Here is a 17,905-nt window from a genome sequence, read left to right as displayed (position 1 = left end):
AGAAAATGTGCAGAACTTCAAGGAAAACAACATAATACTGTCTCTGGTTTTTCTGTCACTAAACTGTAGATGTTCTTTACATAGGACTACAAAAATACATTTTTGTCAGAGTACCTTCAAATTTATTATTACTGAAGTTCCTGCTTTCTTATTTAGCTAGACATCAGAGTCCCCTGGTCAAGGATGGTTTACATCCACACATTCTCTCTGATTTTGATAGAAAATAAGAACTGATAGAATTCTTTGCACTGGTGTACAAACCCCACTAGAAGCCAAATTTTCAGTGAAGAACTAAGCAAACCTTCCCTGAAGAGCAGTGCAAGAGCAATCAAAGTGAGATATCAAAGTGTCAGATGGCTTGGAAACACCCATGTTAGGACTTGCTTTTCCACTGGCACTGAAAGAAGATGTTGCAGTTTGGCTTCTATATAGTTCTGGCTACAAAGAGTTCTACAAGGCTGATTTATTTTCCTGAGGGTTTCTTGGTTAGAAGTAGAGTCACCTGACAGTCTGGATCTGTATTAAGTAAAGTGTAGAGCAGCTTGCCAGACTATTTCCCTTTGTCAGGTAGGTTGGAAGTATCCCAAAATGTATTTTTGGGAATGTACTTCTGATGTCAGAAAGAAGCTGGTTGCAAGATCACTGGCACTGTTCAAAGTGAGTAGGAAGGATTCCCATCTGTTGTACAGCCAAAGGTTTTGGCCATGTATAATGAGTCATGAATTGGTTTTGATCAACAAGCCAACTGTTATTGTTTCTGTTCATCTGGAATCTGGGGCTTGCTAAAGCTCCTAACAACTACAAAGTACAGAACCTGGCAGACAGATTCTTACTTCTTTATCAAGTCTTCTGTGGGAGTTATGCAGATGAGTGTCTGACGGGGTTGATGAGGAATGTTCTGTGTCAAATAATGTATGGAGCATTCTGGATAGTTGCCCTTTATCAGCCACAACAGCATCTCTGGGGAGTGGAACTGAACATGCATCTGTACATTGGGAAACAGTGGAGATCTGATATTCCTCCACTTTGAGGTCACTAGTTTGGCACAAGGTGGTACATTTCAGTAAGAGTCTAGAGAAAATTATTGAAATGGGAGGGACTGAAATGTATTTTAAAATTAGTATTTTGCAAGGATATGCTTGTGATAAAGGCATTAAGCACAAAGTCATCTTGACCTCTCTTCTCATGACCCAGATACATTAATTTAATTGATTTTCTCACTCAAACCTTGGTTTTCCCCTGCCTTGTCTGCAGAGGTTGGGAGCAATTTGGGCTGCCTTTACTGTACATTGATTGCAGCTCAGGCATAAGTGTAGGTCAGGAAGAAAAGTAATGCTAAAATTCATATCTATTTTGATGCCTGCTACAGAACTGGTACATAGCAGATCCCTCCTCAGGCTGCAGGACAACCAGATGGAGCTGTGAGGTATGGACCCATGTCTGCCTCATGGACAGGATCAAGATGCTGATGGGGGACAGTGGAGGGAGTGACAGATGTGAGGACAGGGGCAGTGAACACCAGCAGGGAGGGAACAGCTGGGTGACAGAGACAATTAGAGGCACAAAGCAGTTGTTGTGGCTCTATCAGGTTACTCTACTCTGTTGAAGGAATGAGGATTGCATCACCTGTATCTAAGCCATGTTTTGCTACTTCTACAAGGGTGCATAAATCTGGAGAGGTAATTCCTGTTGTGAGCAGTGAGAATATTGCAAGGTTAGCTGAGACACATTTTAGGATGTATGAACTATGTAACCACACAACAGCATGCCTTTCCTGCTAAACCCAAAGCTCATGTTTTGCCATCTTTCAGGAAACTCCTGCAGTTCCTTTAAGGTACAGTTCTTGGAACACAACTGAATCTGCTGTTCAGCGCTGTCATTCCCATCTCCCCAGTACTTCAGACCTTTGTGGTCTTCACTGTAATTAAAGAGCATTCGAGTAGAGCTGATATCCCCACCTCTGTCTGCACTGCAGGACATGCACTCTGTGACATTGCTCTCAGCTGCCCGGTTTGGTGACCTACAAAAACTTGCCAGTGACCCTCTTTTTGTCTGCATGAACAGCTGTTACCCTGCATAACTCTGGGTGAGGCCTCTGTTTCTGATGTAGCTGAGAATTTTCTAATTTTCACTCCTTACAAGAAAGTTGTTATTATAATGTAGTGAAGGACAGTGGGAAAGATGCTGTCTCTGCTCCCTGGTGCATTTCCCAAACTTGTGCTTCAAATGCATTTCCAAGAATGTGCTATAAGTATTGAAGCACACACTCTTTCATTTCCTCCATTTATATCCCTTTTAAGATAATCTCTACCTTACCTTCTCTGTGTGAAAAAACATCTTAGACCAGCAAGATGCAGGAACTTGATATAGTAGAGGATGGAACATGCAGTTTGCTTTTGAGACTAGAAGTTATTTTTTCACATCTAGAAAATCTGCAAGTGTAGAAACCTATAAAGCAATCAAGTTTCTTTTATGAATCAGCACCTGTGAAAAATTATGTAATTGGGTAAAACTGCATCAGGTTTTTAAAGCATGTATTTTGCAGCCATCTCTGGCCCTTTCTATGCTGAAAATGCATAATATCCCCTAATAATTCATTTGGTTGCTTTGCTTGCACTATGTCAGTTTAATGTCTGATACTCTTACATCATAGAGTTCTGTCTGATAAACACTGAGCTCTGTGGATAAAATGAAATGAGGAGTGGGCACACGACTGATTCCTCTGATGCAGTGACACTGACAGTATTTAGAGATGTAGCAAAGTGAGCACATTTTTTCATAGGAACCTCTGAACCCCTCACAGATAACATGTCCCATTCACTCTGCAGTTAGGTATAAGCATTTCCTTCCAAGTTTGCTCAGACACATATGTTGAGGAGTAAAAGAGTTCTTTACTGATTATTTATTAGCCTTAAATAAGTTAATCAGAAATTAAGAATTTAGGTGTGTTTTAGAGTTATTTTGTTTAATAAATATAAAAAATAACTATATTAACAAAATTGCTCGTCCAGTTGGAGAACAGAGCCCTCTTCTAAGAGATGGAATCCCTAAGCTGCATTTCAATAGATTGCTGCCATTTTAATTTAAACATACATTTTATCATTAAAGTTAAGCAAACTTGAATTCATTAGCAAGCTCCATTTTACAGGTACTCAATGCAGGTTCAAGTCAAACTTGTTTATAGTAGAAGCTTGAACACTGTTTTCCTAAATGTGGCACAAAGAACTACTTTTGCAGCCATATGTGGTTGGGACAAGATACGGCACTTTAATTGTTACTAATTGATGCTTTTTCTTGGTAGTGCAAACAACCAGGGCAACTAGTAAATGAGCAGGGCAGCGAAATTTTCTCTCGTGCCTTACAAGTGACTGCTTCAAGGCAGGGCTTGCAACATGTAGGCTGGCACAATATGAACATCTGTGCTCTTCAACAGGCCAAAATGTGAAGCTGGTAACAAATGAAGGCAAGCCCCTAGCAAGCTAAACCAGTAAGGAACTTTATTTTCAGTGGTGTCATGTAACCCAGAGTGCTCCCTGCTTTTGATGTACTGTGAGCTCAGCTTATCTGAAAATAGGGTCAGTTACTTCAGTTTTCCAAACACATGCATGTGCTCTGTGTTTGGGACCCTACCCTAGTGAATACAGCACTGAATTTTCTAACAGCAATTAAAACAGGGTATCACTGGCCTTTTTCCTTCAGCAGTGGATGGGTAGGAGAGTATAGCAGTTGCATAGTAGTGATATATTATAAGACATGCTGACATTCAGAGCTGTACAGACTGGCAGTGTGTGTGTGGAAGCCTTGTCTCTCCAATTACACAGAAGTTGATCCAACTGGAAGCAATGGGTAAAATTTTTGCCATGTCAGGGTTGTACTTTTCTCTAGGCGCCTGATAAAAAGGCAAACAGAGATAGATGCAGGTGCCTTGCAGAGCACCTGTGACTCACAGCAAAACTCGATGCAGTGGGAACATGCCAATTGAATTGCTTCCGGCACTGCACTTGAACAAGCTGGTTGCTCCTTTTGTCTTCTCAATGAGCTTTGCAACATAATGTAAGTGATAATAATTGGCTGCAGGCTTTATAATTATGAATTATGAGGTAAATGTTTCTCCACCCAGAGAAAAGCTAAAAAACATTGTTGTCAGTATTGCACTTAAAGGCAAAAGGTTCTCTTTCATTGTGAATTACATTTGTTGGTTTCCTACCGGTTTATAAAGTAGTGATGTGATTCAAACGATGAACTAGTTCTGAAGGTTGTATGAATTTCTAGGAAAACACTGGCTCATCATAGTTGAAAGAAACAAGTAGGGCCAGATTTTTCAAAGCACTTCTAGCCAATATAAATGTACAGGGGAAGTGGCCAAAGCCTTAGTACAATTCAGCAAACAGTAATGTTTACACCACTGCTGAATCCCTCTGCTGACCTAGCTTTTGCTCTGTGGTGTTATTCCATTTTAATGTAAAGGTTCTAGGAGGCAACCAACCATATAATCCAGGGAAATTCACAGAATACAACTAGTGTTACTGAAATGCAAAAGTAGTGTATTTTTAATGTTTTCTTCCTTTTTTCATATGAATTGAAAAAGAACAAATGAGCATTTTTATTTGAAAGAGGACCTTGGAAGTTGTGTCCTGCCCAGCAGTGAATGTAATTATCTTCATCATGTGAACAGTTCCTGTTCATAGTGAATAAGACTTCAGTTCCTTCTACAGTGAATAGACTGTGCTGCTATATAAATGTCCAACTTTAACTCATCTCCCATCCTTATAAAATAAAGCAGTGGTTGCACACACACGTCAGCCCTAGCACTTTGGTCTGTAACATTCCCTACAGACAAGCTGTACGTGTGCTGGAGTTCTGCTTGTTTCCTTTTTTCTATCACAATCTGCTCACTGTGGCATTAAGAAATGAGTGAGCACACATCTGGTACTGGTGGATTGCAAACAGACAATTCACCCAGCATACCCGAGGGAGTGCCAAGCCTGCATGCAAAACACATGAGATACAAGCCCAACAGGTGACAAGTGTGAGCCAGAGCCCTTTGCATTCAAAAGGGACTCCTCCTGACTTGGTGTGGGTTTGGCTCAAAACTAGCATATTATTCTGTGTAGCAGTAAAGAGAAAGGAAGGAATTGGATAAGGATAGGGATTTGCTGAGAAAGCCTATCCAGACACAATATATGAAGTTATTGACACCAGTATAGAATCACTATATAAATAAAAAACTGCATTGAAATTGTTTTTTGTTTTTTTTTTTTTTTAATTAGTAATATTTTAAAAATGGTTTTGAATGCTGGAAACTGCAGTGGTAGCTCTAGTGAAAAACAGCATTCTGGAAGAAAAGGGATAGATTTAAACCCTGAGCCAATGCTTGCTATTGTCAGCATGGGCATGCCATATTTTCAGTAAACATACAATATGGGTGTTAAAGGAGGGAACGTATTGCTAGCACCTGCTGGGCCATGCAATCAATTGCTATGAACTATCTATTTTAGTATTATTAGTGTACCAATAAGATAGGAGAAAGGAGAGTGAGCCACTGCTACTGTAAGCTTCCATTGCTAGTGAAGTGAGTGCCTTCTGATCTTGAAGAGGGCACAGAGTACCAGACCTTCTCTGGCCCTCTCTTGGATGTAATATGTGAACTCTTGATTTTTTTTTTTTTGCAAAAAAGAGGAGTTTCAAAAATTTCCACCATAATAATTTCTTCCCAACAAAATTGTAGATCTTGAGTAATACAAGATTTGTTTTGTCCATACTCCCCTCCAGAAACACTGAGGGCCAGCAGGATGGGCTGGATGAGTGCCTGGTCCTCAGACAACACTGCAGAGGAGGCCAGCAGCCAGCAGATGAACATGAACACATATGAGCTACCCTGGGTTCTCCAGCAGCTCCCACAGCCATGCCTCCTGTGTGCCCTGTGCTCAAATAGCTGTCAGAGGGATGACCATGAGGATGGGGAACCTCGTCTGTGCTGGCCTGGCCTTACCCTGATTGTCTGTTTCTTTGTTTCAGATGTGGAGCCAGTGAGAGCAGAAGCCATCTTCAATGACAGTAAGTGAGGCTTTTTTTAAACATCAGAAATCTCATCTCTAGCTTTTAAAATTAGCGTCAAGAGCCCCTGAGCACTTTTCCTGGCCCTTAAGAGCCTTTTCTCATCCTTCTGTCTAATGAATGTAACCTTGTACACTCAGAAATTGGGACTTTGTAATTTTCTTTAGCACCCATTGAAAGGAGAGAGGTACCACAAGGAAATGTATAGAAGTACATCAGCCTGTGATTATAATGAAAATGTTCTGGAATTTGGAATGGCTGACAGCAGAAAATTGTTCCTCATGGAAATATATGGAAATGGGACTGGTCTTCTCAAATATTGCTGTAGGGGTTAGATGGGGAGACCTTGTTTTAGAGATGTTTTTTAAGTTTTCAGAGAAAGAGGTCAGCTTGCTTGGAGATAATACAGTCATAAAAGCTATCTTTGCTTAAAAGTTGTGTTTCTTTGAACTCTGAGAAGTTTGATCAGATGCTTAGCAATAAGCTGTCAAACAATTGAAGATTAAATTACATCCCTTTTTGGGTCTGATGTAGGTCCTGGTGTTCTGGGACACTGATAGAACAGAGTTTATTCCCTGTGTTTTGAACATTGACTGCTCAGGTGGTTGATGGGATTGTGCAGTTTTAGAACCAGTTACTGAGGATTACAAAGAGCTTTCAGGAGGGAAAAACGCTTGTTCACAGTCTTATGAACTATGGTATATTCTGAAGTTAGTCTTTTACACAAAACTTTTGAACAGGTTTCACTGATTTCCTTCATTTTGGTTTTAAATATCAGAAGAGGGCAGACTCTACACTGAGCTCACGAACTCCTCAGTGTGGTGTAACTTTTCTTTCTTTTTCTAAATTTATGAACAGTTTTCAGTCTGCTGTGGTATTCCCGCCGCTTTTGACCATGAAGTACTGTTAACATAATGTTGTGCAGATCCTAGCAGGAAAGGGATGAGATAACAGTCTCTGTGGCTCCTGAGGACTTCTGAGGACTTCAAGAGCCCTGGGGCTGGCAGCTCCTCAGTGATGAACTACCAAGTTCTGTGTTGGCCCCCTCCCAGGTCACTGTCTGGGAGATGAGCCATGCAGCAACGGTTTGGACTGTGTGGTCACTATGCAAATAATTCTCATCCCTGTTTCTTTTTCAATTAATTGGGATAGTCCTGTGTGTCAGCTTTCCTAATGTCTAGCTGAAATTGGGACCTGGATGAAAACTAGTGGGTCTTGGTCCAGGTAGGATGGATTTGATGCTGTTTGGATGGGGGAAGATGGCTAAAGTAGGTCTGTTCATTGAGGAAGCTTCTAAAGCTATACAGGAGCTTCGGCTGCTCCTGAATATCCTGAGTTTAATAGCTGAAACTATGGATATTTCAATTTCTCTCTGGGTTTGGATAAAAATGCTCGTTTTGTGTCATGGATGCACACCATGCTGGAGGTATCCATGCCTTTTGTCATCTCTGGTTGGAGTAGTGTGATGCTCTTTGCTTGAAGTGCCTCTCCAGGCCCACTTGCAGACTGCAGTGATCAGTTGCCTGTCTCCAGGTGACATCTTGCTGATGTAATTTGTGTGCATGCATGGTGAAACCCCACGACTTAGATCGTTCTCGTTCTAGGTTTTGCCTTTTTCATATTTTATCCTATGAGAAATTACCTGAGACATTAAAGTTGGCAATGCCTCTATTTGGGAATTGTCTTGGGTGCATGGTGAAGGTTTTGATTCCTGAGTCAGGCTGCTCACACAGCTAAGCCTGAATGTTTGACCATCATGGCTTCCCATGATAGTCAGTTGTGCATGGGTTGTGCATGAGGAGCTCGGATTTGGGAGCACTGGTGGAAGGTATGTTTTCTTGTTGATGTCAATACATTTTTACAGAACATAGGTTGTGTGGAATTTTTCATATGTTTTCCACAGCCATTTGCAGGATTTCCTAAACAAAAGAATAGCTAATACTGTCTTTGTCCTTTCTGACAGTCTGTGGGTTACGGCAGAACAGATCAGTCAAGTCCATGGCAAAATCCTCATCGCTGCGGATCGTTGGCGGATTGTCCTCTGCAGAGACCGGGGACTGGCCGTGGCAGGCCAGTCTGCAGTACAACAACATCCATCGCTGTGGTGCAACGCTCATCAGCAACACGTGGCTGGTGTCTGCAGCCCATTGCTTCAGAGAGTAAGTTCCCACCTCAGAATCTGCAGTAGAATGTGCCCCTTCTGTATCAAGTTGTGTGGTTTTGCAGATTTGCACCACACCCCTGACTCTTTCCCAGACAAACAATTTTGGAAGAGAAAAGTCAGAGTTAAGTAGGCCCATCAGCTGGATGTTTCAATGAGAAATCAAAGACTGGCCCTCAGGAGCAGAACTGGCAATTTTATGAGTGAAAATCAATAGTCACTTGGCTTACTGACTAAAAAAGTGCAGAAAAGGCAAGGTAAGCGAAATTGTGGAGTATTTGTTTCCTGTAATATTTTACATTTCTTAAACGAATGCTTCGTGTTACAGTGGGGTTGCTGTCACTGCAGACTGCTACCAACAGCTACCATCCCATGTTCCTGCCCCTCTGCTCACCCGTGCACTCCCAGCATTTTTTGTTTAAAGCATGGCAATTGTGAAGCTGCAAGGTATTTTAAAATGAAACAGTTGGTGGAACAGATTATCAATGTGCAAAAAGAGTGAGGGAAATGAAGAGTTTACAGCAGAAGAGCTTTTGGATTTGATGACACCCTATGGCCACACAATGGTTAGATGAGGGACAAGGAACAGGGAGGGGAAGAGTACAAGACTATGGCTGAGGAGGGAATGCAGGAGTGCCCTCTTCTAGCAGCAGCCCACAGTTCTGTTAAGGAAAGTGATGGATGCCACAACCGTCTAGTAGGGAGCTAGCTTGAAGGAGTTTTACAGTAAAGGTACTCTGCAAATATAAAGTCCCAAACACATATTTACAGCAAAATACTTACAGCACTCTTACCTTTTTCAGCATGACTCACCCTCAAAAATGGACTGCTACTTTTGGAGCTCTTTTGAAGCCCCCAAGCTTGAAGCGATCAGTGAAGACAATCATCATCCATGAGAAGTACCTGTACCCAGAGCACGACTATGACATTGCGCTGGTGCAGCTCTCCAAACGAGTGGAGTTCACGAGCAGCATACACCGCGTCTGTCTGCCAGAGCCATCTCAGACCTTTCCCTACAATACTTACGCTGTCATCACAGGCTGGGGAGCTCTCACCAATGATGGTGAGTTCTGAGTCTGCCAGGTGACCTGCATGGGCCATAAACAGCAGCTCTGAGTGAACTGATACAACTTCTGTGGCCTCATGCGATATTACAGCAAGCCTAGGTTTGTTTAGTTGTAGGCATCAGTTTCTTTTTCTAAAACTTGAGTGGATAAAGACAGAACTACAGTGCACTGGAGCAAAAAAAAAAAGCAGACTCTTCTGTTTTCCCAGCCTTTCCATTTCGTATTGTAAATTCTTAAGACAGGTAGTCCAGCCATGCACGTGTTTATATACAACCTAAAAAACTATTCTGCCAGCACTAGTCAGAAGCTACAGATAACTGTGAGCTTTCAGGTAAATGCGAGTGAGCTGTGCATTACCCAAGCTTACACTCTCACCAGACCACACCAAGAGTACATTTAGCAATGGAATCAAGATGTCTTTTTTTTGTATCATCTGCTCAAACTGCTAGGTAATTTGTGTTCCATGGAACATGGAATTTGTGTTATGGAACATATGTAAAATATACTGTGTACCATGTGATCATTACTTCAGTCTTATGGTTCATGAGTCTGTGATTCTATGTACTTTCTCCTTAAGGGCCTGACCTAGGCAGATCAACAAGCAAAACCCCCACATTAAACCAAGTCAAGCTGGTGCTCCATAAGAGGACATTAAACACTCCTCCTGTACATTAACTACTGCAAAGTAATTATGTTGATAAATACCCAAATTGTATTTTCTTTCAGGTCCAGCCCCAAATGCTCTTCAGGAAGCAACAGTGAAACTTATTGACTCAGATACTTGCAACAGAAAAGAAGTGTATGATGGGGACATAACACCCAGGATGTTGTGTGCGGGATACTTGGAAGGAGGAGTAGATGCTTGTCAGGTAATTGTAGCTGAAAATTAGAAAGGAAAACTATTTTAATGCTGATTGCAGTATCTGGTTGACCACATCTTAATGGACAGTGTATTAGTCCTTTAAATAGGCTCCGAGCAAACAGGAATTTAGGTGTAAAGTGGAATAGCATTTAGTACACATCATTTAGCACTAAATGCTGTTATACTAATTATGAGCTAAAAATTAAATGTCTTTAGTAGCTAACATCAGACATCTGTAGAGATGAGAAGGAAGAGGGTTAAGAACGTTAAATTACCAGAAAAAATGCACGGTCACTCACTGAAATTAAATTCTGGACTGGATCATATCATAACAGATCTGTTACAATGTGATCTTTGGTAACAGACTTTGCTCAGAGAAAGGAAAACTGTCTGAAGCAAAGATAACTATAAGGAAGGCAGGTGTAAAAGAATGGGAAGGAAATATGCATGCTGCAGGTTTGCAAACATTCCAAGGAAATGCTTATGTTCAAAGAAAAATATTTCCATAGTGTTAACTTTTAAAAACATAATTTCTATTTATGTTATTTTTAAAGATTTTGGTCTTAAAGTGCTGATTTAATACAGACTCTTCCCTTAATCCCAGTCCTACAGATTTTTGCCAAAAACAAATTCCCTGCAGGGTAAGCCGGGGAAGCTCATTCCTCTGTTCCTGGCTCAGCACAGAAAAGACCTAAGCAGAAGCGTGCAAGTGCTGTTTAGTTCAGTAAATAATTTTGGTGAAAGTTGGGGAATTTGGTTCGTTGTGTGAGGATTGCCTCTCAGTCTGTAAGGTTTCCAGTTTAATTATTATTACCATGTCATACTATTAACAGTATCAAAACTGAGCCTTGGAAAGTGGATAATATCTTAAGGAGAAATCATCTGACTAGAAGACCAAGTTCTTGATGAAAGCTCAAAGCAAAAAGGAGTTCTAAGCTCATTTTTTAATGTTATTGCTCAAAGTGACTAAAATTGTTTATTTTAAGAATAGCAATTACTATTAAAACCTGTTAAAAAAAAGGTTCATGCTCTCTTGATTGCTGCCCACACTGGTGTTTCCATACTCTGTACAAGGAAGAAGACAAGGCAGGTGGGAAGCAGTGTATCACAAAACAGAACAGAAGCTTTTTGTTAGGTTTTTTTACCAAAACAGAGGTCAGGAGGTGCCCTGGCAAACAGAAAAATGCCACAGACTTCTGACTTGAGTTTCAGAAACAGTCTGGATTCTGCAAAAATGGCTTCTCTTGAAATACTGCTTGTTAACTTCTCTTATAGGACAGACACTCCTGTCTATGGAGAGAATTGTATTTTCTCTTCTGATCAATTAAATATTTCTTCCCCCTCCTCTTTTTCTAGGGGGACTCTGGGGGACCACTGGTTACTCCAGACTCTAGACTGATGTGGTACCTCGTGGGAATAGTGAGCTGGGGAGATGAATGTGCCAAGCCAAATAAACCTGGAGTTTACACACGAGTGACTTATTTCCGTGACTGGATTACCACAAAAACAGGCATCTAATTCCAAAGAAAAAAATGGATTTAACTACATAGACTACATGTAACTCATATTTGTCTCTAATTCTGAAAGGTTATTTTTTTAGTAGATACATTCCTATGTAATTTTTGTTGAAGCAATCTTAGTCCACAGCAAGCGCTATCTTTGCTGTCAGAGACACTAACCCCTTCTGAACTCATGCTAAATGTATGAAATTGTCTGCCTCATCTTTGAGCTGTGAAACTTTCTCCCTTACCAGAAATTATGAACTGGCATCATTAAAATTACATTTAAAAGCTACCAATTTACCTGCTTTATAAATGCAAACATTTTCCAGTGGGGAAAAAAAAGAAAAACCAAATTTTTCTTCAGCCATGGGCAAGGTCTGCAGCTGAATCTTCCTCCTCCAATGAAGCAAATGCTGTCACAGCTGTGTTTCTAGCAAAGTGGATCCTTGATGATTATTCTTCTTAGAGACTATCATCTGCACTGGCTCCAGCAGAGAACATGGATGCTCACCTTGCTCTGTGGCCTTGGTAACTAAAAGTGCATCAGCAGGACTGAGGTTTGGTCCTAGCTGAGGAAAAGTAGGATTTCTGTGCTTGCAGGAGAAGGGGAAAGAGAAAAGCTTGATGTTCTTATTGCAAAATACATTTTAAACAGGAATGTTTTTGTGGATTCTGTGAAGTTCAAGTTGCTTGAAGTTGCTATTGTGGAAGTGCTTCATCACAACATTGTGCTGCTACCTCTGTACCTGTTGTCTTCGAGACCTACTCTGTTCAACACACAATATGCTTAAGCTGCAGAAACACAAGATCTACTCAAACTGTTTTTTTTTTCTTTTAAAGTCTGTCCCCATGAACAATCTCGCTAGAAATAAATATGGCATTTAAATTTGTTCTAAAGGAAAAAAAGTATTTGCCACAGGTGAACTGGGAACTACCTTTTTTGATCAAGAAACAGCACACGCTTTTCTAAGGGCATGCCAGCCAGCAGAAAACATCTCACTGCAAAGCAAGTGATTACTGATACTTCACTGATGGATTCATCTCTGCCATGAACAAATATGATCCTGAATATGAATGCCTTATGAGGATGAAGAGTAATTTCATATTAAAGAACAATTCCAATAAGAACTTCAGAGTAAATGCAATCCTTACATATTGGTTAAGCACTTTTCCTAACCCCTGGGCACAACCTCTCATGGATTGCTGGTGGAAGGGGGTCCTTTAGAGCCAAGGCCTTCAATGTGGGGATCCAAAATGTTACCTGTAGTCTTCAAATGGCCACTGGACTGCTTAGGCTCTGAATGCAGGACTCACAAGGAGTCTGTACAAGACATAAATGAAACTGCAAGTCCCACAGCTGCACCTACTATAGCTGAATATTCTGCTGAAGCAACCTGCCTCCCCCACTGCTCAGGACTGGATCTCTCTTCAGCCTTCCTACTGTGCAAGCTCTTCAATAATCAGCATCCCTGGGAATGAGATGCTTGCCATTTCTTGAAAACTCACACCCTGAATTACAAGTCTACATATGAATGCAAAAACCTATGTTTAAGGCTCGGTGGTGTAGGAGGGGTTGTCTTGTTATTGGGCTACTTACTTATATCTTCTGGATTTTGGTAAAAGACAAGTTGCCTTATCTCAGAAAGAAATCTACTGAAGATTTTAGATTAGTTTTAGTTTTGACATAGTAGTACCTTTTTTCTGATTTTCCATGTCATTGTAAAAAGAAAAGGATCGTGGGAGTGTTATGAGCATAATTAGATGCAGCAAATCCATGTCCTTAATTTACTGATGAAGTTTGTAATTTATGCACTTTTGAGTTGCTGCTATTTTTCAATTAAGAATTTACTCCAGGCAGGGTTCAGTTACAAAACAGAAATTTCATGGAGCTTTGAATTAGATAACCTGAACACATGGTTTTCTTCTAGTGCTAAAGTGCCCTTTTTTCAAAGGCATCCTTGGTGGGGGGGGGAAGTTACACCTAATTTTTTGTGTCTCTTATTGGTTTGAGGGTGAAAATCATGAGAAGTGTCCTTCACAATCAGCTGATGAATTGTGATTGAAAATAAACAGTAGTTCACTTTCATAGACAGCTAAAGCTTTGTTTTGCACTTAAATCTCTTTTTGCATAGCAAATGGAGGGGCAACAATAAGGAGGTGAGGCCCAGATCCAGCCCCTAGAAACTGGTTCCTACCTCACACAGCAAGTGACATGTAAATGCAATACCTTTAAAATAAGAAAGGCAGCCTTTATTTCAGATTTCTCATGAGTGGCTAAATAGCCAAGAGGTGTGTGGGAGAATGTCTACCTTACTCAGGGAGTCCTGAGCCAGCCAGATGCACTTTTCATAAACTTTTTAGCAAACTGTCTGGCCTGGGTTTGTCTTATATTCCATGTCAGTGTTTTATTTATGATGACTCTGTTTGTTTTCTGCCTTAGAGTAAAACAATGAGGCTACTGTGTGATTAAAGAAAAGGTTTTTAAAAGCCTTTTATTATTGTTGATGTTAAGATTTAGCAAGGATTTAAACAAAATAAAGGCAACATGTTTCATAACATTAAATGTATTTAAAAACAACTGATTTTTTTCTGTCCTTTTTCTTTGCATAATAATAAGCTAAAGTTTGAATATGATGCAAAGTAGACTAATCTTCCTTATTTTATATAAACCTATTCTAAAACTACAGTTTGCTGTCCATTCCCCGTTCTAGGAATCGTTTTGTTATTAACGGTGGTTCAACTTTACGTGTGTTTCAGCGAAGACAAGGTAAGATATTTGCTTTTCTAAAATACTCAGAGGTGAACTTCAGTTAAGACAGCACTATGCAAATTTGAGAACAGATCTGAAGCTTCATTCAAGGATTCACCACCTTGCCTTTGCCCTTGAAAAAAACCCATGTGTGACATTCCATCCCTGCAAACTGGCTAGGGGAGCTCTATGCTGCTAGCACCAATTCTCCTGAGATTTCCCAGGTAGATTTAAAGCATCAAGAAATGTGTTCCAAACCTCTGGTTATTCCAATTGAGTTGTCTGGGGCTTTCTCAATGCTAATTTTCAGCTTGGAGCTGAAGCAGGAAAGAAAGAAGAGGCTGATTGCACAAGGCCTAATCATGTGAGGAGGTCTGGTTGAATGACATCAATCTGTCATCAGGATTTCTTATGTAAGTAAATCTTGTAGAAAATCCCATTCTGTAGCTGCTATTCCTGTTAACAAATTAGATGAGCCAAGAGCCAAAAGTCATTATTTAACCCACTGAATGTTTATCTGGCAACGTGCAGCCTGTGCTGCAGATTCACAGGCATGGAAAAGCTGTCTCTTCCTTTGGAAATACATTCATACACATCTCAGTGTGAAATCAGCTTAGGTAATTGGTGCCCTCGTTTATCTGGAAATATCAACATTATTAACATGGTTTCTAGGAAGGTGTCACTTGCTAGAGCAGTTTTAAGTGGCAAAGTCCTTCAGCCCATCCTGCTGGGAAGCTGGAGTCCTTTTAAATATGCCATCAAAACACTCCTACACAACATGGGTTGCCAAAAAGAGGAGACAAAGCCTTGCCAGTCAGCACCTTGCTCCTGCAAGAGCTGAGGGCAAGCCATAGCCTATGGAAGGACGTTTGGAAACCTACTGAAAGATGTTGATGTAGATTTATGGTAACTTCTGGACTGGCCTATGTGCTAAACTGAACTGTGTTTGCCTTAGTATTTTAAAATAACACATTTTTAGGGAAAAAAACTACAGGAGTTTTGTCTGCTAATTTGCTTATTAACTAAATCAATCAGGGAAACAAATATATGTCCCCAAATCTCCACTATGAAGTCCCCACTAAGAATGTGAAATTGCACCTGTAAACCAGGAAATGAAAGACTAAAAATACCCAAGCAGCTTGGATTTTCCCAGCAGATGGAAAGAAGATTTACAGCTACTTCAGCTTCAGCTCCATTTGAAAATACTGGCTCTAAAGAGATGTATTCAGTACCTGGATGCAGAATGAATCTACAGTGGTGCACATAAACTGAAGCTGCAGAGATTTGGGACATGAATAGGCTCAAATTTGGAAGTGGTGATGTTCTCCTGGTCACAGCCTCATCCCACTTACTGCTTCAGCAAGTCTGTAAACTGACAGCTCTGCTTCCTACCTCAAAGCTATAGCTGACTCTAATGTGATGCAAATAAGGAGCTGGGATTTCACTTAAAATTAATTTATTTCACCAAATTTACTAAGGTTTAATGTCATATATAGTTTTTAAGAAGAAGAAGACTATGGGGGGTGGGAATCAAATGACTCCAGATGTTTCAAATTTTGCAGTCTTATAAAGGTAAGGGAAAACGTGTATGTTTTTTGATTTGGTACCATCAGCCTAGTGAGTTCCTCAGTACACCTGCTAATTGATGTATTTGGGAACTTGTTTCTTTGGCTTCTGGGGTAAACAGAATCTTTTTATTGCATGCGTTTGTGGCATTTTATCTTAGAAGGTCCACATTCATGGTTTTGCCAACTGTTAGTGTTTACCTCCTTACTGTTAAAGGGTTACATGAGAATTAACTGGATGTTGCTGTTTCTCCGCTTAGGCAAAAGGCTTGTCAGTATTTGCTGTGACTATGCAAAATCTATTTCATGTGAGATGACTGTATCAAAGTGGACTGGGTCTTGAAAAATGTAATGACCTGGGCACAAAGATGGTAGGTAACAGATTCTTTTAATTATTTTCATAACACTTTTGATGGGTAAGTACTTGAAAATAAGAATGGTTAGGTTAACCTTGAAAAAAAAAAAGATTAATTTTTAAGGAAAGAAATATAATGGTAAAAATCACCAACAAGACAAAAATTGATGCAAGTGACAAAACTGAAGCTGACTTTTTTTGGTGTCATTCAACTCTTCTTCATTTCCCCCCTTTCCCCCTTTGGTCACTGGGACTCCTGTTAATTCCGTTCATTAGATACATGCCCTGCTCTTTGAAATTACTGTGTTGAAGTAATGAAAGTTATTCTTCCATGTCCTGATTTCTATGTATTACGTGAAAAAGCTACAAAGCAAATACTAGCTTTAGCATCAATTCCTTTACATAAGGGTCGCAGTCGACATCCAGAATGGCTTTCTCCGATTATCCCGTCTCAGTTTTCCATTCGACATTCCAGACTTCTAGTGGCCTCTAGTGGCTCTCCGAAATTTGCCCACATCTCCAGTTATTTGTGCGTGAAAGCAGCGGTATAGCTGGCAAGAGCCTTCACCCTGATCCTGCCGAAGCACAGCCCACGTTTGAACGAGCACAGTGTTGCCCAGCTGCTCTTAATCTTTGTTAATTAAGTACAAAGGCTGTGTGCACTCTTGGATTGAGGTGTAAATCTTGAGAGTTACTAGAATTCTGTTAAAAGAAATGCCAAAATAACGTACTGGGATACTTTCAAAGAGCACAAAACTGGGGTCTTCTTACCCTTACAAGTTCCCCTTAGTTGGTTGGCCTGTTTGGAATTTTTTAAGTTATAAATATTTTAAAATACAAGGTGACTATTCTATATTCACTGTATGCAAGGACACTTTTGAGTGCTTGAATCCCTCCCATTCTAGACAAGATGTACTAATAGTATCAAGAATGATTTAAAGCTGTCTCATCTACTCCAGTGATCGGCATAACAAAAGGGAATGCAGGGTTCAAGCTGAAGGGAGACTAAGCTGGATGATGGGAAGGTGGGCTGTGCAAGTATCTTAATCAAGAGTCCGGGAAATGAGAGAGAAAATACTGATGGGAGGAGATGTTGGGTTTACTGGGGTGGTGTGGAGTTGGTGGTGGAGGCAGCGCAGTGGCCTCTCTCCTGCTTGGCTTGCCCTCTCTTGCTTAATCACCACCAAAAGAAGAGGAAAGGTTTCCACAAGCCTATATACCACCCCAGCACGGGCCGTACTTTGGTTTTGGTAACTCTTTGACAAATCTCCTCTGCGGCCTTGGCTACCTTCTCGTATTTCGCAGTTGGCTCCCTAGACCCTTTCGATGAAGTTCCGCCTGTTAGTGCGGTGACATCTGCTGGTGCTCTCCTGCCAGATACACAGGCAGGTACCGCAGGAGCAGGGCCCGGGAGCGCCCTTCATCGCCTAAACTGGTCATGCTTGAACCTAAGGAGGATTTATTGATTTTATTAGTCTTAACAGCACGGTGCAGGACTTTCCGGGCAGAAAATGGCGAAGATCTCAATGGCTTAAGCGGCTCCGGGCAGTGGGTGCGCAGCCCCTTCCGCTGCCGAGTCGCGGCGGT

General features: G+C 40.8%; 1 protein-coding gene across 1 annotated transcript in view; it reads left to right on the top strand.

Moving 5' to 3' along the window:
* LOC102074403 (transmembrane protease serine 11E) overlaps positions 1–11,667 on the top strand; it is a 39,674-nt gene extending 28,007 nt beyond the window's left edge. Inside the window, exons 6-10 of the mRNA XM_005484728.3 lie at positions 6,019–6,057; positions 8,021–8,216; positions 9,022–9,281; positions 10,012–10,154; positions 11,504–11,667. Coding sequence (XP_005484785.2) covers positions 6,019–6,057; positions 8,021–8,216; positions 9,022–9,281; positions 10,012–10,154; positions 11,504–11,665 — 800 coding nt within the window. The 3' untranslated portion in view covers positions 11,666–11,667. The remainder of the gene's footprint in view (positions 1–6,018; positions 6,058–8,020; positions 8,217–9,021; positions 9,282–10,011; positions 10,155–11,503) is intronic.
* Positions 11,668–17,905: the final 6,238 nt, after the last annotated feature.

The sequence above is a fragment of the Zonotrichia albicollis genome, chromosome 5, assembly GCF_047830755.1.
Source record: "Zonotrichia albicollis isolate bZonAlb1 chromosome 5, bZonAlb1.hap1, whole genome shotgun sequence".
NCBI classification, from domain to species: Eukaryota; Metazoa; Chordata; class Aves; order Passeriformes; family Passerellidae; genus Zonotrichia; species Zonotrichia albicollis.
The sequence above is the reverse complement of the archived record's forward strand: the minus strand, read 5'-3'. Positions and strand labels throughout refer to the sequence as shown.